General features: G+C 43.8%; 1 protein-coding gene across 5 annotated transcripts in view; it reads right to left on the bottom strand.

Moving 5' to 3' along the window:
* LOC135900786 (ATP-dependent translocase ABCB1-like) overlaps positions 1–25,210 on the bottom strand; it is a 180,689-nt gene that overhangs the window by 34,197 nt on the left and 121,282 nt on the right. For all 5 annotated transcript variants that reach the window (XM_065430360.2, XM_070533847.1, XM_065430362.2 and 2 more), the window contains 10 exons: positions 24,756–24,880; positions 18,407–18,523; positions 17,220–17,274; positions 16,981–17,094; positions 15,270–15,380; positions 11,140–11,265; positions 10,151–10,354; positions 7,295–7,465; positions 1,865–2,087; positions 869–987 (listed from right to left, as the gene is read on the bottom strand). In XM_065430360.2, the coding sequence (XP_065286432.1) occupies positions 869–987; positions 1,865–2,087; positions 7,295–7,465; positions 10,151–10,354; positions 11,140–11,265; positions 15,270–15,380; positions 16,981–17,094; positions 17,220–17,274; positions 18,407–18,523; positions 24,756–24,880 (1,365 nt within the window). The remainder of the gene's footprint in view (positions 1–868; positions 988–1,864; positions 2,088–7,294; positions 7,466–10,150; positions 10,355–11,139; positions 11,266–15,269; positions 15,381–16,980; positions 17,095–17,219; positions 17,275–18,406; positions 18,524–24,755; positions 24,881–25,210) is intronic.

The following is a 25,210-nucleotide window of genomic DNA, read 5'->3' as shown; positions in this document are numbered from 1 at the left end:
CTATGAAGCATCTATGATACATATATTCATAGATGTGTCATTGGCAACTGTGTCTTTGCCAAGCTTTGTACATACAATTTAGCACAAACTTCATTGCCACTGATGCTTTATCTGTAGCTTTTCATGTGCACGTCTCCTCAGGAATTGAGCGAAGTACAAGGTACCTGCAGTGTTGACAAAGCATACCTTTTCTTGGGTATGAGTTTTAACTTTCTTTTGCTATATCAAGGCAACATGAGCCACAAGATAATGTTTGCAACAAAAATTATTAGTGCTCACATTTGTTTGAAAAAGATCATTCTGATCAGGAGACCTAAGCCAAAAAATATAGTTCCAGTTGAAAAGATAAAGCGGCCTGACAGATGTGCATCGTGCTGAAAAAATGAAAGCGACAAGGTCATATGGATGGGTTAGAAAGCAGGAAAGTGAAAGCAAGAAAATTCAAAGAAATGTGCAGGACAATTTGGCTGTAACCTCTCCTTATATTAGAGAGAGAGAGAGATGGAGAAGTAGTAGTAGTTGCATCTTTTTCTTTAGCGCAGCAGCATCTCTGGCCATATTGAGCCAAACACTGGGTATAGCAGTTACTTGTTAGTTCATAAAGATACGCAATAATTTTGCTGTATAGAGGCCTAAAACCATCTATATGTGATGAAAGTATTTTTGTATATTCAGAGTCACCATTACTAAAAACCTGGGATTGTCATGCACACTTTATGAGCAAATGCGCGCAGGTGCCTGGCAGCTAAATATTATGTGACATTCTCTGCGAGGGTTTAAGGCTGTGGCTTGCACTCATATCAGACATGTCTGGTTTCTCGTGAGAGAAAGGGAAGAAGAAGAAGATAAAAAGAAACAAATAGCCTGCCTTGATGAAGTCATCAGCGAGACGACTGCACTCGCGATCAAATGGAGAGATGCTTTCCAAGAGCAATGCCTTCCTGCGTCTTCGCAGCTGTTCCTCTTCGTCATCTTCGTCCTGTCTTGCTGGAAGAGACTTGGTATCAACAGGCTGCACATACAACAGGAGGAAAAGCAAGCGGAGGAAGTAACGTTGTGCGCCCAACCAACGAAGCCCACAAATTCTAGCTCATGAGTGCTATAAAACCTACATGCAAACTGTGATGCAGTAGAAACACAAGCTACAGTTTGGCAGAAAGCACAGGAAGAAAGTAATGCGCGCTCACTGATGAAGCGCACCAATGCTAGCAAATTGTAGTGAGGTAAAGACATTAAAGCTGGAGCACTAGCGCTAGCAAATTTACAAGTTATGGCGTCGTAACAGCAGAAGACCAATAGTGTGGTAAAATCATGTGGAATTAATGTTCTGCGCTCAGGGATGAAGGGTATCAATGCTAGCAAGCATACAAATTAGAGTGTAGTGCAAGCAATGTTATAGGACGTGGACAGTCCACTGTTAGGCAGTGAGTAATACTGCAACCTGCTTTAGGTGCCAAGACACTAAAGCCTTTTGAAGTTTAATGCGCATTCTTTTCTTAAAATTAAGACTGATCACAACAATCACACTTTGTTGCACTCCGACATAGTGAGTATGAGTGCACTCATAAGCTTGGGAAGTAGGGTAACACCTCTAGCAAGATGCTCCAGCTGAAAAATATTGCAAAGAAGGGGCAAAACAAAAAGGGGAGGCAAAAGACATATGCAGGACTGATAAAAAAAAAAAAATATGGAATGGCAAGAGGCATACACAATGATCTGCATCTCTTGTGCCTTCCTCGCATACCTATGTTCACAAGCGTTTTTCAAGCAGTTGAATTAACAACTAGCCCTTGCTGAAATCGCCACAGTGGCCTAGTGATCTTAGCCGTCTGCTGAATGCATATAACTAAGCAAACAAGCTTACAGGCAGGACGACAGGACTCGGGTGGAGGTGCCGGAGCCTCAGTATCTTCACTCTCTGTGAGCTGGCTGAGCATGAGCTGGAAGTAGAACCCTTTCTTTGCCACCAGGTCCTCATGTTTGCCCTGCTCCACAACGTGGCCCTCGTCCATCACGTACACCATGTCTGCCTCTCGTAAGGTCGACAGCCGCTGTGTTACCACCACCGTTGTGCGCCGAGGACTGCCCTGCAAGTGAATGCGTAGGTAAGCTGTAGTCATACAGGCTGACAAATAAATCTTACCAAGCATGACTCCACAACTATTCAGTCTTCTGCTATTCAATTATAGATAAATTAGTTTATGAATCTGACTCCCCTCATTAAAAGTCCTATATGGGGCCTATGAGCTGCTCGAACAGCCATTGATAGATATTGTGAATGTAGAGGTGAGGCTAGCAAAGAAATTTTGCCTCTCATAGACCTACAACCAGGACCTCAGCAGCTGATTGAGTAGAGAAGTATACAAGTGTTTTGCAATATTCCAATTAAACTGAAAATCCACAAAATTTTCATCTCCAGGGAACTTCACCAGCTCTCAAAAAACCTTAAAAACACTCGCATACATTTCCCCCAGCCTGATCATGCACTCAAGGGACAAAGGCATGTTCTTCCACAAAGCACCTTTGCCTAATTGATCAGTTGTTGACATGATGCTTATTAAATGGAAATATATACACTGTCACACTTCTTTAAACAGAGTCAGCAGGTGGCTCGGTGACACTCCACCCAAGCCGCTGCAAGTTCCAAACCAGTTCTAGAAGACAGAAGCTGTCGCAATAATCTTCTGGCATTTCGCTTTCCAGAGGTTGTGGGCAAAACTCCACAGTCATGGTGGAGCTTTTAATGCAGCTTTTTTCCACTCATCCCAACCACTTATGTGAAACGCCATGTATGTGGTAAATAAATGAACTTGAACTGTTCACTAATGTGGTTGATGACTCACTCAAGATGACCATGGGTGTCAAAGTGACATCCATTGAGCGAATTCATAGGATAGGACACAGGCAAGTAATTAAGCCACGGCCGATCATTCTAAAGTTAACTGATCACCGAAAAATAAATGCCCTAAAGAATTGCCACAAGCTTAAAGGTCAAAACGTTTCTGTAGCTGAGGATTTTTCTGCTGCCACTAGGATACCGCGCAAACAACTGCAGGATAGTGCTGCCAAAAAAAAAAAGAGAGTGCAAAACGTTAGGCTTCTGTATGACAAGATCAGTATCGAGTGCACCCTGTTTTGATGGGACAGCAGCCAAAACAAGAGGGTTCCGCTTTTCATAGGTAAGGAAGATTCTTCAGCTTCTGACACCCAAAACATGAGTAGGCCCAAACGCAATCAATGAAGTGGTTGCAAAATCATTTTTCTTTGCCTAAATATATAAGCTCGTAGCATTATTTGTAAATTAGCTGACTTAGAAAGTATCATTACAGCGCATAATCCCCATGTCATAGTATTAACTGAAACCTGGCTGCCCCATAACATCAGTGGCCATGAGTTAACACCAAATGGCTTCAGGGTATACCATAATGATTGCAACGTTAGGGGAGGTGGAGTCGCAATTTTACTCAAGGAATTATTGCGGGTCTCCAGGTTGCCTGACATATTGGGAATAGAGAGCACTGTAATTAAACTGTTTCTTGAGGAATGCCATTTCACTGTAGCGGGCATTTATCGTCCATCAAACTCTGATAGTTCCTTTGCTGAAAACCTTAATGAATTCTTGCGTATGAACAAAATTCTTTCCTGCAGCCTGTTACTGAAGCGATCTCAACTTACCAACAATAAACTGGTCAGACGATTTCTATGAAGCGTTTACTTATGCATCTCCGCCATTCATTGACGTGATCACCTTGCACAACTTGACCCAATTAGTTAAACTGCCCACTTGCCCTAAACACAATGCAGTGTCTGTCTTGGACCTTCTTGTCATGGCCTGTTACGGCGGAATTCCAGTGTCAATATTTTTGATGGCACATCCAATCATAAAACTGTATCCTTGTCTTTATAATTGTAGTTCTCTTTAAAACTTAGAAAAAAAGAAAAGGAAAGAAAGAAAAGAAAGCGAAATCCCGTTGTCTATACGTGCTAGTGACGTTGACATACATGATATGCTTGAAAGCTCATTTTTCGACTTCGCCACTATGTACGAATCAGCTGATGCCTCCACCGAAGAAGTGCGGCATTTATTTAAGGAAATAGTTTTTCGATGCATTGCGCAGCCTGTTAAAAAAAACAACAACTAGATTTTGCGCAGTAGCAACCCCTGGTTGACAAAAGACATTGTCTGCATAGGGCGTAAACTTTACAAAGCCTGAGCTACGCATAAGCGCCATCCAACGAATGCTAACGCAAAAAAGATTACGCGTTACATTAGGAAATGGCATCAAAAAGGTGAAACACAACTTTCAGAACATGTGAATGAAAAACTGTCTTCTTTCGCTCCCTGGAAGGTTCTGGTGATACCTTTCACTGAAAAAGAAGTCAGTGCCATCCTGCAGTCTATCAGTTGGTGACATAGTACTCGACGATAAATTTGAAATCGCTTGAACATTTCATACATATTTCTGCTCTGTGTTCATGCAGGATGATGCTAACACTCCAAACATTTTGCATTTCAAAGAAATAGTGCCTATTGGTCATGTATCTGTTAGCAAGAAAGGCGTGCTGGCACTGCTTCTGAATCTAGACGTCAAGATATTGCCTGGTATTGATGAGACACCGAATGCGTTTCTAGTTCGATATGCTGAATGGTGCACAAAATATCTAACCCTATTATTTCACAGGTCACTGGCTCGTGTGGAGCTTCCAGACGATTGGAGATTTGCGAAATTTACTCCCACACCTAAAGCAGATGACCACTTGCCGCCTTCTTAAACGTCTATATCAATTCTATGCACTTCAGTGAAATTGCTTGAACATACTATATTAAGCACATATCTTCTTTTGCTGAGAATAATAATCTGCTTGACCACCGGCCACATGATTTTTGTAGAGGAGTACCCAGAATAACCCAACTAGTCGTAACAATTCATGATCTTGCAATAGTATTAGGCAGACATAATATTTTTGGACTTTGAGAAGGCCTTCGACCGGGTATGCCACTCTAAGCTCATACTAAAATTGAAGCCTATTCTAAAAATGATCGCCTTCTGGCATGGACTGTGGCCTACCTCTCGTCTAGGCACCAAATTGTAATCATTGATAACATATCTTCTTCTTCTGCCCCGGTAGTGTCTGGTGTTCTGCAAGGCTCCGTTCTCAGACCTCTTTTCTTTTTGCTCTTCATTAATAACATTGTTCAGAACATAGGCGTTCAAATCTGGCTGTTCACAGATGACTCCATCATATTGCTTAAATGATATTGCGCGACATAAAAACGACACGGACATGAAAGAAGACGGCACACCGCGCCTGGTGTGTCGTCTTCTTTCACGTCCGTGTCGTTTTTATGTCGCGCAATATCATTTAAGCAATGGATTACCAACTTGCCCGGAATGCTGCTCTCATCAACTCCATCATATACCAGGAAATCTCTAGCCCTAATGATCAGGTCTCACTGAGCGAAGCTTTAAGTACAATTGAGAACTGGCGTTGCGCATGGCAGATGACAATAAATAGTATAAAAACCGTAGCAATGACCATAACCCACAAAAACAACCGCCTGAATTCACCTACTGCATTAATAACCAACCTCTAAGTGCAATGCATAGCTGCATAGCTATAAGTATTTAGGAGTGATAATAGCCTCCGATTTGCAATGGAATGAGCATGTAACGTTCGTTGCAAAGAAAGCATTCAAACAACTGGGATACCTTCACTGCATGCTGGGTCAATTGACAACCGAAATAAAGCTTTTGGCATATAAGAAGTTTGTTAGGTCCATGCTGGAGTATGCAGCGGAAGCCTGGGATCCCTAGGTGAAAGCTAATAAACTAAAGCTAGAAAGTATCCAAAGAAAATTTGTTAGGTTAATCTATGACTTATAGCTGGGAGATATCCCCATCTAACCTTTTACAAAAGCTGAACTAGGGGGACTTGAAATGTGGCGATATCATGACAGGTTAAAACTCTTTTATTCGCTACATCACAATATGGTAAGCATTGATCAATGCACATCTATAGCACCTGCCACACGACGCCGCTTTACTCAGTATCTTCACCCAGGAAAGGTGACCAAGCTCAACTGTAGAACAAACGCGTTCAAAGACTTTTCTTCCTTGGATGATTGCCGAATGGAATAACTTGTCTGCTGATGTGGTCGAACGTCCAAGTCTTGATTCACTTTTGCAAGTGATTAGAGCTACAGTGCCACACTTCAAGCACGTTACGTCATTCTGCTTGCCATGTTTTTTTCCCATTTCTGCATGTTTGAATAAATGCACATGCCTCATGCACTCTTGCTTTTTTTTTGTGTCCATTGTTAGCTTTTACAAATATGAATGTCATTGCTTGATAGGCTTCTGCATCATTTGTTCCCTTTTTATGTACTCCGATTGTTATTACTTTGTAAATTATCCTGCGATTATTTCCTAGACAGTTATTTTCTTGCGTTCTGCACGTATGCATTGACGCTTGTGTGTCCTCCGATTTCTTTCTTACCTTTTCTTGCACTTATTGTTTTGCTTTTGTGCACTGAACTTATATTATGTTGCAGCCCTCCTCCCACTCCTGCCTTAGCCCTCAAAGGTAGGCCAGTAGTATTAAATAAATAAAAAACAAAATAAATAATATTCAGCAGTATTTACCTTTTGAATAGGCTATAGCTAAGGATGCTAGCTCACAGGCATATGTTGCACCAGGAAGGACATGGTACAATAGAATTGAAAACAGGAAAAGGCCGACATGCGCTCACTTGGGTGCTCCCTTGAGCCCTCAAGTGCCATTGGATAAACAGCATGTGAGCCCCCGGACAATGAAAACATTGCACTGCTAAAATCACTACCAAATCCAAGGCATTCACAATGCCGCACTCATTGTGGCCATTAGAATCTAAAACACCGCTCCTGCATGTCCTACTTGAATGAAAATTGCACAAAGATCACACACACCAAATGCAAGCTGATGTGCATGAGCTGCCTGCAACCCCATTTCTGTGTCAACAAGGCGCAGGGGGATCTTCCCAGAGAAAATTCTCCTCCCTGCAAAAACTGCAGTGACTGCCCAAACACCTATCATATCCTGTGGATATGCCTCCTACACAACCTTATCCCACCTCCCAATCCACACCCTCCAACCATGGGTAGCCGACTACAGCCACCACACCAAAGGAGCAAGAGTACCAGGCAGCCTATGTCTTATCGGCCATCATGTATATGCCGACGGAGAGGGGCCTGGACTGACATTACCCGCTCATTAATATGATGAGCAACAATAAAGTTTGACCTCTCTATCTCACCTTCGCAAGGGTGCGCAGAAGGTGGGTTTCAGAGGCCGCATCCAGTGCACCAGTTGCATTGTCCAGAAGCAGTATACGGGGGGTCTTGACCATTGCTCGAGCAATGGCCAACCGCTGGCGTTGCCCTTCACTCAGTTGGCAGCCTTGCTCACCTATCTCTGTCTCGTAACCCTGACCAAAAAAGAAATGCATCAGACGCTTAACTTACCACTGTTAAATTAATACTGTCTGTAACACTGTACAAGCAAATTTGAACAGCAAATTGGGCACGTTTGTAATGATCTAAAAATAATGGCAACAGACAGGCAAGAGACCAACTATAGGTGATACAGAAAGCATGCTGGCTTCTGAGAGTTTGATGAAAGCATTCTCAAAATATAAACACTTGAAGCATAGTTGCAATCACACTGCATCTGTGCACACAAACCACAGCTACTTGAACTCATCATTCCATTAAATGACATAACTTCTATAACGAAGAAGATGAGAAATAAGACACGTGTTTTGCTCCTGTACTCCATCAAAGCAGAATGCACAACCAGGGCCTTTTCTAAATGGAAACCCATACAATATCCTACACATCTAAAGCTGTCAGTGGTATACTACAAGCATGGCGTGGTACTGCCACACGTGTTAGTCTGCACTCCTGGTCATCAGCGTGTGGCCAGGTATGAGTTTTGCCTTGGTTGATTGACATGTCAAGGTGAGTAATAACTGCAGTCATGCCAGGCATAGTGAAGTGCCACAGGATGAATCTGCCACCTATTGTCAAATGACCAGCTGGATCTATGCAGTTCACTACACAGCCAGATTGTTAGTTGCACACCTCTTCTGCATAGTAATAAAAGAAAGGAGTCGCACAGAATTGCAAGCATCAAACCAAATGTCAAGTCAAGCTGCAAGGTTCCAGCATTTCTTAGAGTCCTTGCATTTTGTCAACTGTCTTTTGCATGCTTCGTAGCTTGGCGATGAATCACCACCAACTTACCCAACTTCAATTTCTATGGATCACATACTTTTCTCGGGATATACGGATTCTTACATGTAGTACTGAAAGCTACACATGCCAGTTCTCGTAAGAAAAGAAATGCAGTCGAAACCCGTGATAAGGAAATTCTCGCGACAACAAAATATTTTCATATCCCAGGCAAACGTCTATAGGATTTAATGCATTTCATACCTCTCAGCAACAATATGTTGCTGTACTACAATACTAAAATCCCGCATCAATGAAATCTGCCGGAACGTAACCCCGCATATTACCTACTCGCGTAGGGCCAGCGTGCTCCAAAATGTGCTCAAATGCGATTGCTTTGCAATAAAATTGCATAATATACCACCACATTACACTTTGGCGGGTGCCGTCCTTTCTGTTTGCAAAAACAACCTAGCGCCGAAAGCGATCATGTGCGCTAGAAAGACGTCATGGCCGCCATCTTGTTTGTTGATCGCCCATTTGAAGCGGCATGCATGTTGCTACCTGCATGTGACAGCGGTTTTTGCACACCTAGTAGGCGAGATCGTAGATCGTTGCTTGAAACGCATGTTCAGTTTGCATTCCGGATGGCTGACAACTCGGCACGGCTTAGGCCAATCGCATGAGGCGAAACTGAATGCAAACTGAATGCAAATTGAATGCGCATTTCCAACAATGATTGCCAATTATGGCAGTGGATTGTGTTATGTGCGCCTCGGTGAGAAAAATGCACCAAAAACAAGGAAGTCCACGTCCTACCGACATGGAATTGTTTATGGTGCTTGAGATGGCGATCACAGCATAGAGTCCCACGCATCAGGCTGTTATTGAGAGATCGCCCGGGAATACACATCCCTTGCTTCAAGAACGCTGGTTTCCGTGCCACCTGACAGGCATTGCATGTGGATTCGACGCCGGACATAGATTTGCGTGAAGGGGCCATAATCTCGATTGTTTGCCTTCAAGTACACAAGATACGATCACTTTTGCCTTCGGCACTCGATTTGTCAGTGCCTACGGGCAACAGCGTGCACTGGAGAAATGCTGCTGCATGTGCTGTTGTTCTGTGTCCGGTGGAGAGTTACGCAAAATCTCGCAAAAGTGATTGTACCTCTGAAAGCAATTGACCGAAAATAGTGATTCACTGCTGATCAACACCAGCGGCACACTTTGTACTGTTGGCAATTTGGTTCTATATCCTCAAGCAAAGCTTGCCAAAGTAGGCTAATGAAATTTTGACAGTAAGGTTTCATTCTGCGATGCATTACCTATCTGTGCTGTCTCTTTTCACAACAAAGAAATTCTCACGAAAGCAAATTTTTCCTCGTTCCCCACTGATTTCGTTATTGCAAGGTTCATCAGGCAATGTAAGGAGAGGCCAATATAAGGGGCAATGGAGTTGTCTTGTCGTGACATGCAAGACAAACGCCTCATCAATTTGCCAAATGCATGCATTTCATAGGGCCTGCATCTGTTAGTTCACCATCAGTTGCATTAACCAACAAAGAGATGAACTATCTCAGCAGCTGAACAATTCATTGCTCTAGATAGGGTTGGATGCATGCGTGTTTCACCCCCCCCCTGCCCCCCCCCTCTCTCTCTCTCTCTCTCTCTCTTCAAGAATGAGCACATATTTATGCTCACAAAAATGAATGCTTTGTTGGTAGTCAGTGCCTGACCTGTCCGTCTTTCTTGTCTTCTTTTTTTCTTTTTTTGCACTGTTTCCCCGTAATGAAGCCATACCAACAAACTCAAGTTCAGACCCTTTTACAGGAGTCCACCTTCAGCTACAGTGACCAGAAAACCATAAAATAAGTTACAACGATGACCATGTCTCATGAAGAATACAGCTCAGTCACAATGGCTCAGCCTGTGCTTACCTTAGGAAGGCTAATGATGAACTCGTGCATGCCAACTAGCTTGGCTGCCTCCACAACTTCAGTCATTGTGGTGTCCTCCTGGCCAAACTGGATGTTCTCAGCAATGGAGTAGTTGAACAAAGTTGTCCGCTCGCTCACAAGGCTAACTTTGGAACGCAGCCACCGCACGCTCAGGGACCTCAAGTTCACGCCGTCCAGAGTAATCTAAAGAAAAGTAGAGGGAAAACATTGTCTACGGGCCCTACTACTGGCTGCAGCAGGTTCTCAGCCTTATTGTCGGCAAACAAATTCAACAGGTCAGAGCCACAGAGCTTCTTCACTTAACATTGTGCACTGACATGTTTACAAAAAGCAAATTATGCAGTACTTTCTGCACCTTGGTAGAAAACATTTAGGTTTACACTTTTCTGGCACCTAGAAACTGTCAATGCCTTCTTCATAAAGACTTCAAAGCAGCAAAGCTACCTTGACTTGATTGTAGCCTCAAACATGACAAGCACATATCCAATGCTAGGAAAATGAAAGAAGCAATCTAGTTGCATTTTCCCTACGGTCAATTTTACGACTGCGTCAACTTCTTTAAGGGAAGAAAAGCTTATTGTATAATACACTTATTTCTTCATTTGCAATTCTTTAGCACCCTTGAATACTTCTTGATACTCAGGAACAATATTTATGCAGCCCTTGACACTGTCAGCAGAAAAATCTGTTTAGTGCAGGCTAGTTAATGAACATCCAAGCAAGGAATATATAAACGAAGATTGAAATACTTATGCCTGAAATTCTTGGCACAGCGAAACTTTGCAATATTGCAAGCAAAATACAAGGACCTTGTCAGCTTTCTACGAGCTTTTAAAAAAAAGAAGCAGTGCTCTAATGTCACATTCCCCGTTTCGCAACTTAACACCCTCTTCCATTCACTTAGTATATCACACTGGCCCTAATACTCAGTCAAGTGAAGATGACCGACCCTTGCAAACAGAACTCACCTCGCCATAACAGGGGTCGTAGAAGCGCACAACCAGGTTGAGTAGTGTGCTCTTCCCCGAGCCACTTGTCCCACAGATGGCCACAACTTGACCTTCGCCGGCTTCCAGGCTCACGTCTCGCAAGACCTACCATTCCAGGCAGCAGGGGAGCAAGGAGGGAAAAAATGAAACGAAGATTCAACTGATGTGCACACACACACACGCAATAAAGAAACTGCAGCATCAATTCCACAAGGCATTTGTGAGTGCTGTGGTTTCCACAAAGGCAGGCCACTTGTATAAAGATAGCAAAAGGTAATAAAACAAAGATCAGTTCTCCTCAAAATACAAGTGTAGACAATAAAGTTGAACTTGGCAGGTGCATAATGGAGATGTCACTTGTAACAAGCTTCCCGATTTTCTGACTACTCTATTGCACCTTAGCGAATAAGAACACCTCTTGAGCAGCAGCTGAAGACACAATTCTTTTTATCAGAATTGCAGATGCAGACTGACGAATTCTACTGGTTGTCGACAACTGCTCTGCTCACATTGTGAATGTTCGCTTGACGCACATTCACTTGGAGTTTCTGCCGCCAAACAACACATCCTTGCTGCAACCTCTAGTCCAGGGCATTATAAAGAGTGTAAAAGCAGAGTTTCGTAAGCGCCTTGTGCAGCGATTGATTATCAACCTCCCCCTAAAGCAGCATATTGCAATCAATATTTGTCGGGCAGTGGAAATGCTCACAGGAGATTGGTGGAACTTGAAGGCGTCCACCATTAGCAACTGCTGCCGAAAAGCAGGGCTTCTCAAAGTGCCTGTGCAGCATTAAGACGACCTGTAGGTGACTAAAAACAATCCAGGAGACCTGTGGACCGAGGTTAGGGAACTGCTGTCTGCCGCCTCTTCCTTCACCGACTACGTGGAGAGCGACAGCACAGCGCTAACGGCGGTGGACCTGACAACCGAAGAGATTGTTAACTGCGTTCGTGACGTCTCCAGTGATGATGATGACCCAAAGGATTACGACTGTGGGTCACCAGACACAGTAGATGAGATCGTGTCGAACATTGATGTTTTAGTGCACATGAACAAAGTTCGCACTTTCATCGCTCGGTGTTATGACGTGCCCGGTGAGCTATTGCGCAAAGTGGAAGATGTATACGCATTCCTAATCAGTCGTGTGTGCTGCACGCACCAGGAAAAAATCACTGATTTCTTCAAATAAAGCAGCTTTGAAGTGAGTGAAGCATCTTTATTTGAAAGTATGCTTGTCTGCACATGCGTCTACTACCAAAGTACTTCATTTTCATTCCTAGGTTTGTCTACTGGCTTATAACTGCAAGTTTTTCATTACAACAATATTTCAAAATAATGAACACTTTTCAGCAGTCCTGCATGATTCGTTATATCGTGACTTGACAGTATTAGAATACTTAAAACTAACCAAATATTTTGCAACAACCAAATGTTTCACTCATGTTACTCTTTTCTGTCTGCTAAACAAAGCATTGCTAATCGTCAGAAGTGTGACAATGACAAAAGTTTTCAAATGAATGCCGAAATAAAATGGGTAATACAAAATTTGTTTTCAGTTTCGTGACTGAAGCCCACATGACAACCTGCGATTTCTTGCTTGTGCTTTGTCATTTCATGCATTTGACGGTGTAACTGCATTCTAATTTATCTTCTGTGTTACAACCAGCAATGTTTTCTTGTAACAGCCCCTTATAGATATGTCTAAGGCAAACAAGTCCTTCCGTAGCTTATTATTTTGCTTTTTAACTGCAACTTTAATTCATTCTTTGGCAGCCATTTATTTTGTGTTCTTGGAAAGCTAGTCATATAACTGCTACTTCATTTTGGAGCACTTGTTTGAAACCAGGCTCTAACAACATTGAGAGACTATTCATGCAGTTTTTCTAATGGCAATTGGCAATTTTCTTTTTGAAAGCTGTTAATTTGACCCAGGTAGCTAGCTGTCTTTCTTACTGTCTTTCTAGCTGTCAGTACAGGTGTGGTGCCTCATAATACCGTAACACATATTCTCGCTGTAGACGTATGTGTCTGCATTTGACTATTCGATATTTGATTCTATGTGTGATGCTTACTATTCATATTTGAAAAAAATAAATGTGAAATTTGGCCACCTCCAGTAATAACCCATGTTAAGGAAAATATGATAGGCTGGTGCCAAAACACGCTTCAAATGTTCATGTCGTGCTGTGCATTAAGGAACACAAAACACTTCAGGATGTACTCACAGAAGCATGCCGAGAACTAATTTTCGTTACTTCTGCAAGGCACAGATAACTACAATATGGTCGCGTGCAACTGTATACTGACAGTATTGTTCTTGCTATTTTCACATTTTTCACACGACCATTTGTGGTCAGTATAACGACATGCAATTAATTGTGTCAATACCTTATGAATATCAGAGATTCTTTTTTTCTTTTTTTGCGAGGCATTGATATACTGAATCTTTATAGTGTCCCTAAAAGTAATTTTTTAGAATATTCTATCTTTCTGCACACGGTAACAGATTGGAACAACTTACCTGCAACAAATTTATGTAGCCCTGATGACACTGCGCAAGATGTGGCTAAATTTTTTTTCGTTTTCTTTTTACAGGTACCTTGCCTCAGTTATATAATTTTGTTGCTCATCTGCCCAGTTTAGATATGTTTAGATATTTATTTGCTTGGCCCTGTCTTATCCTCTTTATTGAATTGTTCCATTGCTCCAACTTATTAGAGAATTTTAAAATAGGGGCCCCAATATTTTGGGGCCCCAAAGGGCTTTACGGGTGTTGGCGTTGGGGCACGCAGGAGTGAAGAGTTTTAGAATAGGGCTTTGCGTTTGCGGATAGCGTCTTGCGCTGACAGCGCCACTACGGCGTCTAAGAAAAACGATTAAAAATAATTAAATAAAATATACCATTTTATGATATGAATAGTAATTTTTACTTGCGTGTATTCGCATTTAATTACAATTTAGAGGTTATTCTTCAAGCAGCGAACAATTAATTGTGCTTAGTTTTGAGCAACAAAACCAACTTTACGTGCCTTCACCAGCCAAGCTTAGCCGTGTCAGGCCTACGAGCCATAAAATCCACACACGAATTCGGAATCAGCGGCGTCTAATGAATTAATCTTCATAACACACACTAGTTGAGAGAAAGCGATAACTGCAGTCACTTTTCCTAGCTTGCGAACTTCACGCGTTACCACGAATCGAACCCAGTTTGGTGCTAGGTTAGAGCCGTCGCTTCGATGGGTGCCGCCATGTTTGTTGACGCAAAGCTTTTGGGAATGCTATTTGAGCTCCCGCTAAATCGGTGAAATAGCGTGCCCGACGCAAAACCCAAACGCAGTTTGCGTCTCGCGCATGCGCAGTGGCTTCGACACTATTTCTTTGGGGCCCCAAAACGTTTGGGGCCCCTATTCTAAAACTCTCTATTGTCCTTTAGGTATTTATGCATACTTTCCTATTGGATTTTGTATAAATCTTATGTTGTTCAGGCTTGGGCCCTTACAAGGGTCGGTGGTATAGAATAAATAAATAAATAAATAAATAAATAAATAAATAAATAAGCAAGCACGCAAACAAAGAAACAAACAACAAATGAATAAATTAATACCAATTGATAGACAGATAGCAATCATAACATTTCTTAATTTACAATATCTTCATGCGCTGAATTACATCCACTCAAAAAGTACATTTTTCTTCAGTATGCTGCATCTATTCTTAGCTAATGTTTGTAAACTTGGTAAGAAAATAGGGATGCATGGGAACACTGGCCAACAACACTGACGCCCACGTCTGCAAGTTCACTTGCCACAGCGAGTCGCCCATCCTGGCAATAACGAATGTGTGGCATCATGCGCGTCAGTGATGATGAGCAAAAGGAATGGGAAATTTAAAAGAATCATTACAAAACACACCGTCAGCTCTGCTTTTGCATCAGGTTTGCAGAGAATTTAAAAAATTTATCAAGTATGTGGACTTCCACACGCAAGTAAAAAAAAAAAGGCAGGGAGGAGCAATGCTTTCTACATGAAAAAAAAAACAATAAGAGAGAGAGAGAGAATTCCACTGAGAAGAAATGTATTTTAAAGAAATACTTTTACATGACTCTTACCATGTGACCTGGGCATCTTGGATAAAAAAAGCTGATGTCCTTAAAAGAGAGGTTAGAGGTGAATTGTTTTAGCTGCACACCAAGTTCAGAGTATGAGTCGATATCAGGCCTCTGGAAACAAAATGTGCATCAAATTAGTCCTGGGAGCTCCAACGCGCACAGAAAACATAAAGGGGGCGAGTCAGCATTGATTATATTCATGAACCAGTTCATGATCAACAGTATTCACATTACTAAAAGCAAGTATATCTATGTCTGCTATCATTTTCAAGAAGGGAGTATTGTTACTGATAGCTAAAGGATATTTTTTTTTCTGCTGTCTGCACCTAGAACTCAGCAGAAACGTTTTTGTTTCTGCTGCTTGACATTGTGGATACCACAATGTGGCATTAGTCATCCTGCTACATTAGTAGAGTATGTTTCCAAGAAGTGATTCATTTTGTGACAGTCACCACAAAAACAGAACTTTTTTTTTTTTGCTTTAGCAACAGTTGACTCCGTTAAATTTCAGTAAGCTCAGTAACACTGAAGCCAGGCAAACGCTTTCTTTGGAAGTAGCTGTAGAATTCATGACGGAGGATGCTGGAATATGCAGCAGTTTGTGGAACCCCGTTCCCAGTAATATACAATAGACTCCTGTAAAGATGAATTCGAAGGAACCAAAAAAATATGTGTCCACGGAGGTCATCAAAGAAAAGAAATTCACAATTGCAGGTACATTCCAATATTTAAAAAAAAGAGGCAAATATACAAAAATAAACATTTTTTTTGCACTTGCACTATTCAAAGTATTCATTTATACACATTTATTTGGGCCACACAGTAATTTTTCTTTGCTGGCATTTTGAAAATATGTGTGCTGCCTTTAAATTAACTTGTTGAAAAATCCTCTACTGCCTGCATGATAACACAATGTGCCAATGTATTTGGAGTATTATCATCTGCATGATATGCGAGCACAACTCGTTCTCGTTGGCTCTTCGGCAGAATCCTCACTACCAGCTTGCAAGAACGCTTCGAGCACCTCCTTGATTAATGTTTCTATGGTGTCAGGCCTGCATGTTTTCACACAGCCGTGGATATTGGCATGTGTTTCTGTACACAAAACATTTGCTTTTGCTGGGGCAAGAAGTTGTTCAGGATCTCTTGATTCGCGCAGCTAGTATCTGTGACGACCACAGAAATGCAGTTTGTGTTAAGCAGATTCTTTTTTTTTTTTCGTATGGGGTTTATGAGAGATCGATCAACCAAACAACTGCACATTGCTCCACATAGCTGAACATTTAGCTTTGTTAAGTTCATCTTAATAGTAGTCTCCTGCCTCTCCTCAAAGGATTCTCTTTCACCCGATTTTTGTGATTAGGAATGATAGGCAAGACAGTTCATTATTAATCTACAGGGTGATGTGTTAAGTGCCTATAGAATGGGCAACACATATCGTGGATCAGTACCAAGACAACAAGTGCAGCATACTTAACAAATAATACAAACATGTAGTAAAAAAGAAAAGGAAACTGAAGCTGCCAAAAAACAATGGAATAACAACTGGCCAGTATCAACTGTTAGTGGATTCGGCAGGCTTAATTTCCCAGTGACAAAGTCGTTCACTTGTTGCAGAAGATTTTCTCTTAACACTGCCATAATGTGTAACTGCCTAAAATTGTACTTTTTTATCGCACAAACATTTTTTTGAGAGCGCTTAAAAACCTACTCGGTCAATCACTTCAAAGACACGACCAGCCGCCATTTGTGCCACAGCGATGCTGTTGAGCTGCGGCAGAGCATTTCCCAGCGAGAATGAGCCCACCATGACTGCGAAGAATACCTGCAAGAAACAGCAAGTGATTTGTAGAGCACAGCAGGCCCTTGTTTTTCTTTTTGGTTGGCCAGAATCTTAAAACAAGTTTCTAGGTAGATACAAACAGCGTAAAAGCAAAGGGCTACACTCACAATGAACGCCCTGCCGGGATCCAGCCTGGATGCTGCTACTAAAACCGAGCTGTACCTGGAAGCAGAATAACAACAAAAGAATTTAATTCATCCTATACCACTAAATACGACTTCGAGCACACATTACAAGTATAGCCACCGTCAGACTCCCATCAGTACCCAAGCAAGTCTCAAGAACTTTTTCATTTTTTTCCCTAGATACTAGATGTTTCGTGTAGTAGTGCTGTGCAAAGGCTAGCTTGATCCGTCTTTGCAAAACTGCTGAAGTTTACTAGCTGCAAGCTGCGCTTGTAAAACAAGACTTCCAGAAGTGCGTCTAGGTTGAGTGTGATGGCAGCTGTACATTTTGACAGAAGAATAACTCCAACAAATCAAAAGACAAAAAGGGATCCCTTTATGAACTCTCCAAAGAACAACAGGGTGTAGCAAAAGTACAGATAGGTGGGTAAGTTGGTGGGTAAGTTGGTGGGTAAGCTGTCCCAGTAAGGAACTACTTCGCATGTTTTGGAGGACACTCAAAAGAGTTCTTGCATGAACAAATTGGAAGCAAGTAAATTACTTCAGAGAGCTTTTTTTGTTCCTGAGGCTCTCATCCAGAGTACCATCTCTAGCCAACCTCACTGAATGCTTGATCACCACAGGGACCTTTTTCTCTAAGATCTTCATTGCTGCTTTCTTTGTTAGTGCTCTCATCCGAGGATGTCTGCTGGTCATTTGAAGGCAGAATATACTGCTCCTTGGCACTAGAATCACCTTCAGGTTCACTAAAACACATGTGAGATATATCCGTAAAACGCATGTGAAGAAAAAAAAAAATGTTGCCATTCCTTTGGCGCTTTGTGCCACAAAAAAGCATGTACGAATTCCTTCAAGTCTGCTAATAAGAATGTGCTGCCTTCACATGGAGACACTGCAGAGTGCAATTGTCAACAGTCCAAAAAGTTTTTGAAAGGTGCGGCAACAAGCACAAAGAAGAAAGAAGTAGTGCATGCAAGCACACGCACAAGTTGGGCAGTTTCCAACATCTGACTAGGACTGACAGTTTTGTACATTGGCAGGGTCCTGACACATGACCACAAGGAGCTGAACTTATGGGTTTAGGAGGCGCAACCCATCTACTGCCTGTGTGCATCCCAACATCCGACTGTCCGTTAAACAACTTGTCTGCATTTTCCTTTGAGACTTACCAAAAAGCAAGTGCATAGGCACCGTAGAGGACCACAAACGTCAGACCAAATCCAAATGCCATGGCTACGTACTTGCGCCTTGCAGCAGTCTTGCCCGCTTCTAGAGCAGTCATGTACCTGAGCAAACATAGCAGAGTAAGCGAAAGCCTTCACACGAAACGCAATGCTAAGGGAATGTTCGACTGCAAGGCACACCCCTTCACATGCTGCTAAGAGTAAAAATAAAGATCTCCACTTGAATTTGGGGTCATAGCAATCAAATCCTCACACAACGCATTGAAGGTAGTTAGGGGAAAGTGAACAGCCATAAATGCTTGAAATTATGGTTTTATCGCTACGTGCGATATGTGCATTATGACAACTAGCCTGCCTGAACTAAATTTTTTCCTACTCTGGATGAAACTTGCTCTCTGAAATTTCTGCGCCTTTTAAAGAAAACAAGGGCTCATTTTTTAACAAGTAAATTCGAGTTTTCAAAGTCGGTTGGTGCTGAAGGTGCTAAACCCAATCAAATCTATTGATTGTGTTTAGTACCTTCAAACAACCCTGCAGCTACAAAAGATAACATAGTGGAGAGCTTTGGTGTAATTTTTACCACCCAGTGTTTTTTAAAGAGTCCCTGAAACACTTTTCTAACATCATAGAATGGCCTCACTACATCTATTAAGAGATGTCGTGTATGGATCTCCCGATGACAAAAGTTTTCGTGTCCTTCAGGTATAAGTAGAGTTAGAGGTAGTTATCACATCGTGCACTGGAAGCTAATCAGGGGGGATGGCAAAGGGGCAAGGCCTCGCAAGAACGCTGCGCATTTTCATTTGTGACGCTACTTTCGGTTCAGGCATGTGAATCGCTCTCTCAATGCAAGATGGACACTCAGGCTGCCTCGCACCGCCACACCCCTGAAGTCACGTCACCCACCGGGACAAATCGGAGCACGTAGTGTCAGAAGCCAGAGGACTCGTCACAACACTTCATGGCAGTCACAGTATATCTATGCTACACAACACGCCAGGGCAATCTCCGAGCAGATGCAGCTATGCGCAACTACAATATGTAGAGCAGAAGTGCAAAGATGAAGTACCCTTTTGATGTTTTTGAGATCTCAGGCATATATATCTTTCACTTATTTAACACAAACTTAGCCATAATAGAATTACTCAGAATGTTCTCGCGACCATGAAATCTGGAAAAAATTATTTCACTGTCAATGCCGTTTGGCTGGCTGTTTGTGGCAGAGCTGCATAATGACATTGCAAGAATGAGAGCAAGCAATTTTTAACTGTTTTTGACACGAGGGTGTAGATTTCTTGCTGCGTGCAGTGCAATAATATTTGCCTCACATGTTCACAGGAGCCTGATCTACGGATTGGCAACATTTTCTTACTAAGTGCAAAAAGTGTTTCAGGGCCCCTTTAATGGGCCACAAAAGCACAGTATATGAGCGCTTTTACACTCTACCCTTGTTAGAATACGGAACCACTCAAGCCTTCATTTGATCCCATGAACTTGTGCTCAGAAGCAGAACACCACAGTCACTGGACCCGAATGGCAGGTCAATAAAGGACACTGACAAGAAAGAAACAACCGAGCCTCATAAAGAAAGAAGTTACATCCGACATGAAAATTCCTTCATCATACCCAATATTTGCCATGGGCATATAGTATATTTTACATGCTGATATTGGAGAGAAACGTTTATGTTTAGTTCATTATATCCATGATTAAGACATAGAGGTCCGATTCTACTGCTAAAGAAAGTGTAACTTAATAATATATGCTTTGTTCTGTAACCAATTCAAACTAACGGATGATGGTTAGGAGTTACGATAGTGGTTAGGATGACGATTAGAGTTATAAGGCTGTGTTGTTGTCACAGAAATTTGACAGTTGCTCGGCGATTACGCTCCCATGTTCGACATGTAGGGTCCAGAAATTGTGTGAAGCAACTGCGGCAACAAGACAGAGGATGCCAATCCTCACCCACCCCCTTTGACCACGGAGGAACGCATCTGCCTACATAGGGAGCGCACTTGCAGGAGATTTAGCCAAGCGACGTGTGGGACTGGTACTTGTTCCAGGACGATTTGAAGCCAGCAACTGAAACCATGGCACGATTTCTGCAGGGGCTGTTTCCAGGACAAAATAGGGCCAAATTTGAGTTCTGCTCAAATTTGGCTGTATGTTCTTGCATGTGGGCCATCATCAACGAGTGCCACCATTGGGTACAGGTTGCTCTTTGTACCCTAGCTATTTGACTAGGTCTGATTGAGGAGAGACTCGCGTCCCCACCGTCACGGTACATGCAAATACGACAGCTGTGGCATGTGAGACAACACGGCATCATCAGGCAGGTGATTAATTTTCCGGCCAACGTAAACAGCATGGTGCAGACCCTGCCCTGCCAGTTTGATGACGATTATGCGATAAACATTAATATCAAGCGGTCACTAGCCAACAAGTTGGCATACTTGAGCAGGTTTGTACACAAGGCAACAAATTGGCCCACTACGAATACAGAGTGAGCACAACGCAATATCACACTGTAAGATCCCCACCAGCTGTAATGCCAGTTAAGCATGTAAGCTTTCTAATGCGCGAATAAATGCAAGTCATGTGTTTGGTTACGCCATTTCTGTAACCTAGTACCTCTGCAGCATGCACAAGGCGTTTCGTGCACCCTACTGTGGCTGTGTTCACAATACCGCCTACCTGATTTTTTTTCAAGCTGCAAGAAGTATATTTCACTTCAATCATGATATTGTCAGTGGTCGTGCTATGGCGGCGAAATGCCTCACGAAACGGCGGAAGTACGAACAAAGGCCGATGAAGCTGCGCACATCCTTGACACACTTCGGAACAGGGAAGTGCGTAACAGCATGGATCTTGCCTGGGTCCGGTTGCACTCCATTCGCGTCAACGAGATGTCCAAGGACGGTAATCTGGCGACGGCCGAATTGGCACTTCGATGCGTTGAGTTGCAGACCGGCTCGCCGAAAAACGTCCAGGACTGCTGAGAGGCGCTCGAGGTGCGTAGCGAACGTTGGGGAGAATACGATAACGTCGTCCAAGTAGCACAAGCACGTGGACCATTTGAAACCGCGAAGAAGGGAGTCCATCATGCGTTCAAAAGTGGCAGGAGCGTTACATAGGCCGAACGGCATCACCTTGAATTGATAAAGACCGTCGGGTGTTACAAAGGCAGTCTTCTCGCGGTCGAGATCGTCCACGGCAATCTGCCAATAGCCGGAGCGAAGGTCAATAGAGGAGAAATAGCGAGCACCGTGGAGGCAGTCAAGGGCGTCATCAATCCGAGGTAGGGGATACACGTCCTTTTTGGTAACCCTGTTAAGGTGCCGATAATCCACGCAAAAGCGCCATGAGCCATCCTTCTTTTTTACCAGCACAACCGGTGACGCCCAAGGACTACATGACGGTTCAATAATGTTCTTGGCAAGCATTTTGCGAACTTCTGCGTGAATAACTTGACGCTCAGCTGGTGACACTCGATACGGGCGGCGATGAATGGGAGGGGCATCGCCGGTATTAATGCGATGTTTGACAGCTGTAGTTTGGGCTAAAGGACGATCGTTAAAGTAAAAAATATCGTGGTAGGAAAACAGAACGCGGTAGAGTTCACGAGCGTGCTCGGAGGGCAAGTCGGGGGCAATCATTTTCCGTAAGTCAGCGATGGTACAATTTATCGACTGCGATGGGAGAGGAGTATCGGATGAAGTGTCGTCTACTGCAATGGATGCTACTGAGTGATCCTCAAAAGAACAAAGCTGGGCCAAAGACATCCCACGTGGCAGCACTTGTGTCGTCAAGCCAAAGTTGACCACTGGCAGGCAGACGCAATTCGCCGTAATAGATAAAAATGTATGGGGTACTGTGATCCCGTGTGTAAGGAGGACGTCTGGCATAGGAGCCGCGATGTAGTGACCGTCGGGGACTGGTGGGGATGACACTAGGTCAACGTAGGTCAGTGCCGAAGGTGGCAAGCGAACGAAGTCGGCGGAACTGAGGCGACTGGGGTGTGGTTCAGCAGGATCCAGAACAGGCAGGTCAAGGCGGAGAGTACTGGCGGAACAATCGATGAGAGCAGAATGTGCGGAGAGGAAGTCTAAGCCGAGGATGATGCCGTGGGGACAGTGGGCGATGACTGTGAATAGCACGATTGTTGAGCGATCGGCGAAGGAGACGCGGGCGGTACACATACCAATGATGGGGGCTGTTCCGCCATCGGCGACACGGACAACAGGCGTCGTGGCGGGCGTGATAATTTTCCTGAGCCGGTTACGAAGGTCAGCGCTCATGACGGACAAATGCGCCCCAGTGTCTATGAGAGCAAACACAGAAACACCGTCGACTTGCACGTCAAGAAGGTTCAGATGAGTGGGCAAAGTCAGTAGAGGATTTGGCGGCGTAGGGGGCAATGCAGCGTCACCTCGAGGCGCTGCATCGTCTAGTTTTCCGGCTGGGAGCGGCGTCCGAAGGGAGTCGGCAAATAGGAACGACGGGGCTGGGGAGAGCGAGATTGTCGTCGTTGGGGCGAAGGCGAACGAGAATAGGGGCGGTTCGTTGCAGGAGAATCAGTGGCGGCATTATCGGAGCGTGTGGCATAGGGACGAGAAGGGCCACCTGAGGGGCGAGAGTAGGCAGTATAAGTAGACCGGATCGGGGAACTCCAGCGACTACGACAGTGCCGAGAAATGTGCCCGATGCGATGGCAGTGGAAACAAATAGGCTTGTCGTCAGCAGTGCGCCATTCAGATGGGTTGCGGAAACGTGGTGGGTAAGAAGATGCGGGACGGGGCGAAATCGAAGAAGCCGGGCGGGTATCAGGGCGATGGGCCGAGCAGATGGTGTGAAGACCCATGTTTTCAAACTCCTGGCGGACAACTGCCTGGATCAGTGAGACCGTGACTGCAGATGTGGTGGTGGGACTGGAGTCGAAGGCAGCCGGATAGGCGGCCTCGATCTCACGCCGGACGATCCTGGTAACATCGGCAGTGTTGTTGGGACGAGGAGCGTCGGCACAGGAAGATGTCGCTGGGGTGTTGGGCAGACGGGCAAACTGCTGGTCAATACGTCGGCTTTTGGCGAGTTCCAGGCGGCGGCACTCTTTTATAACAGCATCCACCGTGGCTACGTTGTTGCAAACGAGCAAGTTGAAGGCGTCATCGGCAATGCCTTTGAGGATGTGGGAAACCTTGTCTGACTCAGTCATGTGGGTGTCAACTTTGCGGCACAGAGCCAAGACGTCCTGAATGTACGTGACGTAGGGCTCCGTTGACGTCTGCACACGACCGGAAAGCGCCTTCTGCGCGGCAAGTTGGTGACCGTAGGGGTTGCCGAACAAGTCTCGAAGCTTTTGCTTAAGCGAATCCCAACTGGTCAGCTCGTCTTCGTGCGTCCGATACCAAACTCGAGGTGTGCCACCGAGGTAAAAGACGACGTTGGCGAGCATGATAGTTGGGTCCCACCGGTTATTGCGGCTGACGTGTTCGTAAAGGCTGATCCAGTCCTCGACGTCTTCCCCATCTTTTGCCGAGAATACGGCAGGATCACGGGGAGCGGAGAGGGTGATGTAGGTCGTCGAAGTGGCAGCAGGTGTCGGAGCCGGTGGAGTCGGGTTGGCGTCGCCGGGAGCCATGAAGGTAGGCTCGACGTACCGTCCACTGCGAAGCTCCGTGACGAGGTACAGGGAACGTCCACCTCCACCAAATATGTTACGTAGGAAGACGCAGACGACAAGCTATGTACAAATATATTTACAAGGAAAATACGCTGCGCTTGGCCAAGAGGCAACAGCCCGCGCTAGCTTCTAAATCGTCGTCGTCTTCACACTGCTGGCCTTTCGTGATCGCACATATTGTGCCGTAGCAATATCACCAATATGTACAAAGTGAATGGCAGTGCAGTCACTAGTTCTGCACTGTTCTAACATCGCAGTGCGTAGACACACATAGGCCTCTATCTTAATGTGTAGGTCAGCGTCAGCAAATAAAGGGCTGTCACCTGTTGCTTTATGTTTATTCAAGACACAAGCACTTTGACTTCATAACTTCTACAACAAATAGCATGTCCTATGCTCCCATGAATGTCTTATGTCTTCTATAAAAGTGGGCAGTGTGTGTAATGCCATGCTTTCTCACTGCTGGCAACACTACAGAGAATGTTTCCCACAGTGACTCAAGTTTTTTTTAAACTCCATACAGCTGGGGATGGCAGCGTTGAATTAGTTGACGCAATGAAGACTTTAAAAAAAAAATTGGATAGAAGTGGAGTTGCTACAAGAAAGTGAAGGCTAGAAACAGAGAACAGGCAGCAGACGACCTAAACTGACCGCTGCAGCTCGCCATATTGAGAACAGAAGGCAGCCACAGTTCGTATCTTGCTTAGAACTTCCAGGGCCACTGCCCCAGCCTGTGCATACTTTTCTTGCTCCTTGGCAGCTGATTGGGACACCATCTGAAATTGATCAATATGACACAGAAATGGTAAGTCGCACATGCAGCATATTTGCAGTCTGTACAATCAACGCATGTCGAGCTGTGTACCTGGAAACTCTGTTACCTTGAAACAGTATTTATGTAGACAAAAGAAAAATAAATTAAGGGAAACAAAGGGAAATCAAGATGAAGATAGAGTTAGAAACCCATAAGACAAGACAAACGCTCATTTGCCTGTCGTCTTCATTAATATTTTCAATCTTATGTCACCCTGCTTATGTATACATATACGAAACATTATTTCAAGCAGAGAAAAAGCAAGGTAAAATTTAAATTAATGTTTTTTTTT

Source organism: Dermacentor albipictus, chromosome 2 (assembly GCF_038994185.2).
Source record: "Dermacentor albipictus isolate Rhodes 1998 colony chromosome 2, USDA_Dalb.pri_finalv2, whole genome shotgun sequence".
Classification (NCBI taxonomy): domain Eukaryota; kingdom Metazoa; phylum Arthropoda; class Arachnida; order Ixodida; family Ixodidae; genus Dermacentor; species Dermacentor albipictus.
This window is presented reverse-complemented; position numbering and strand designations above follow the sequence as displayed.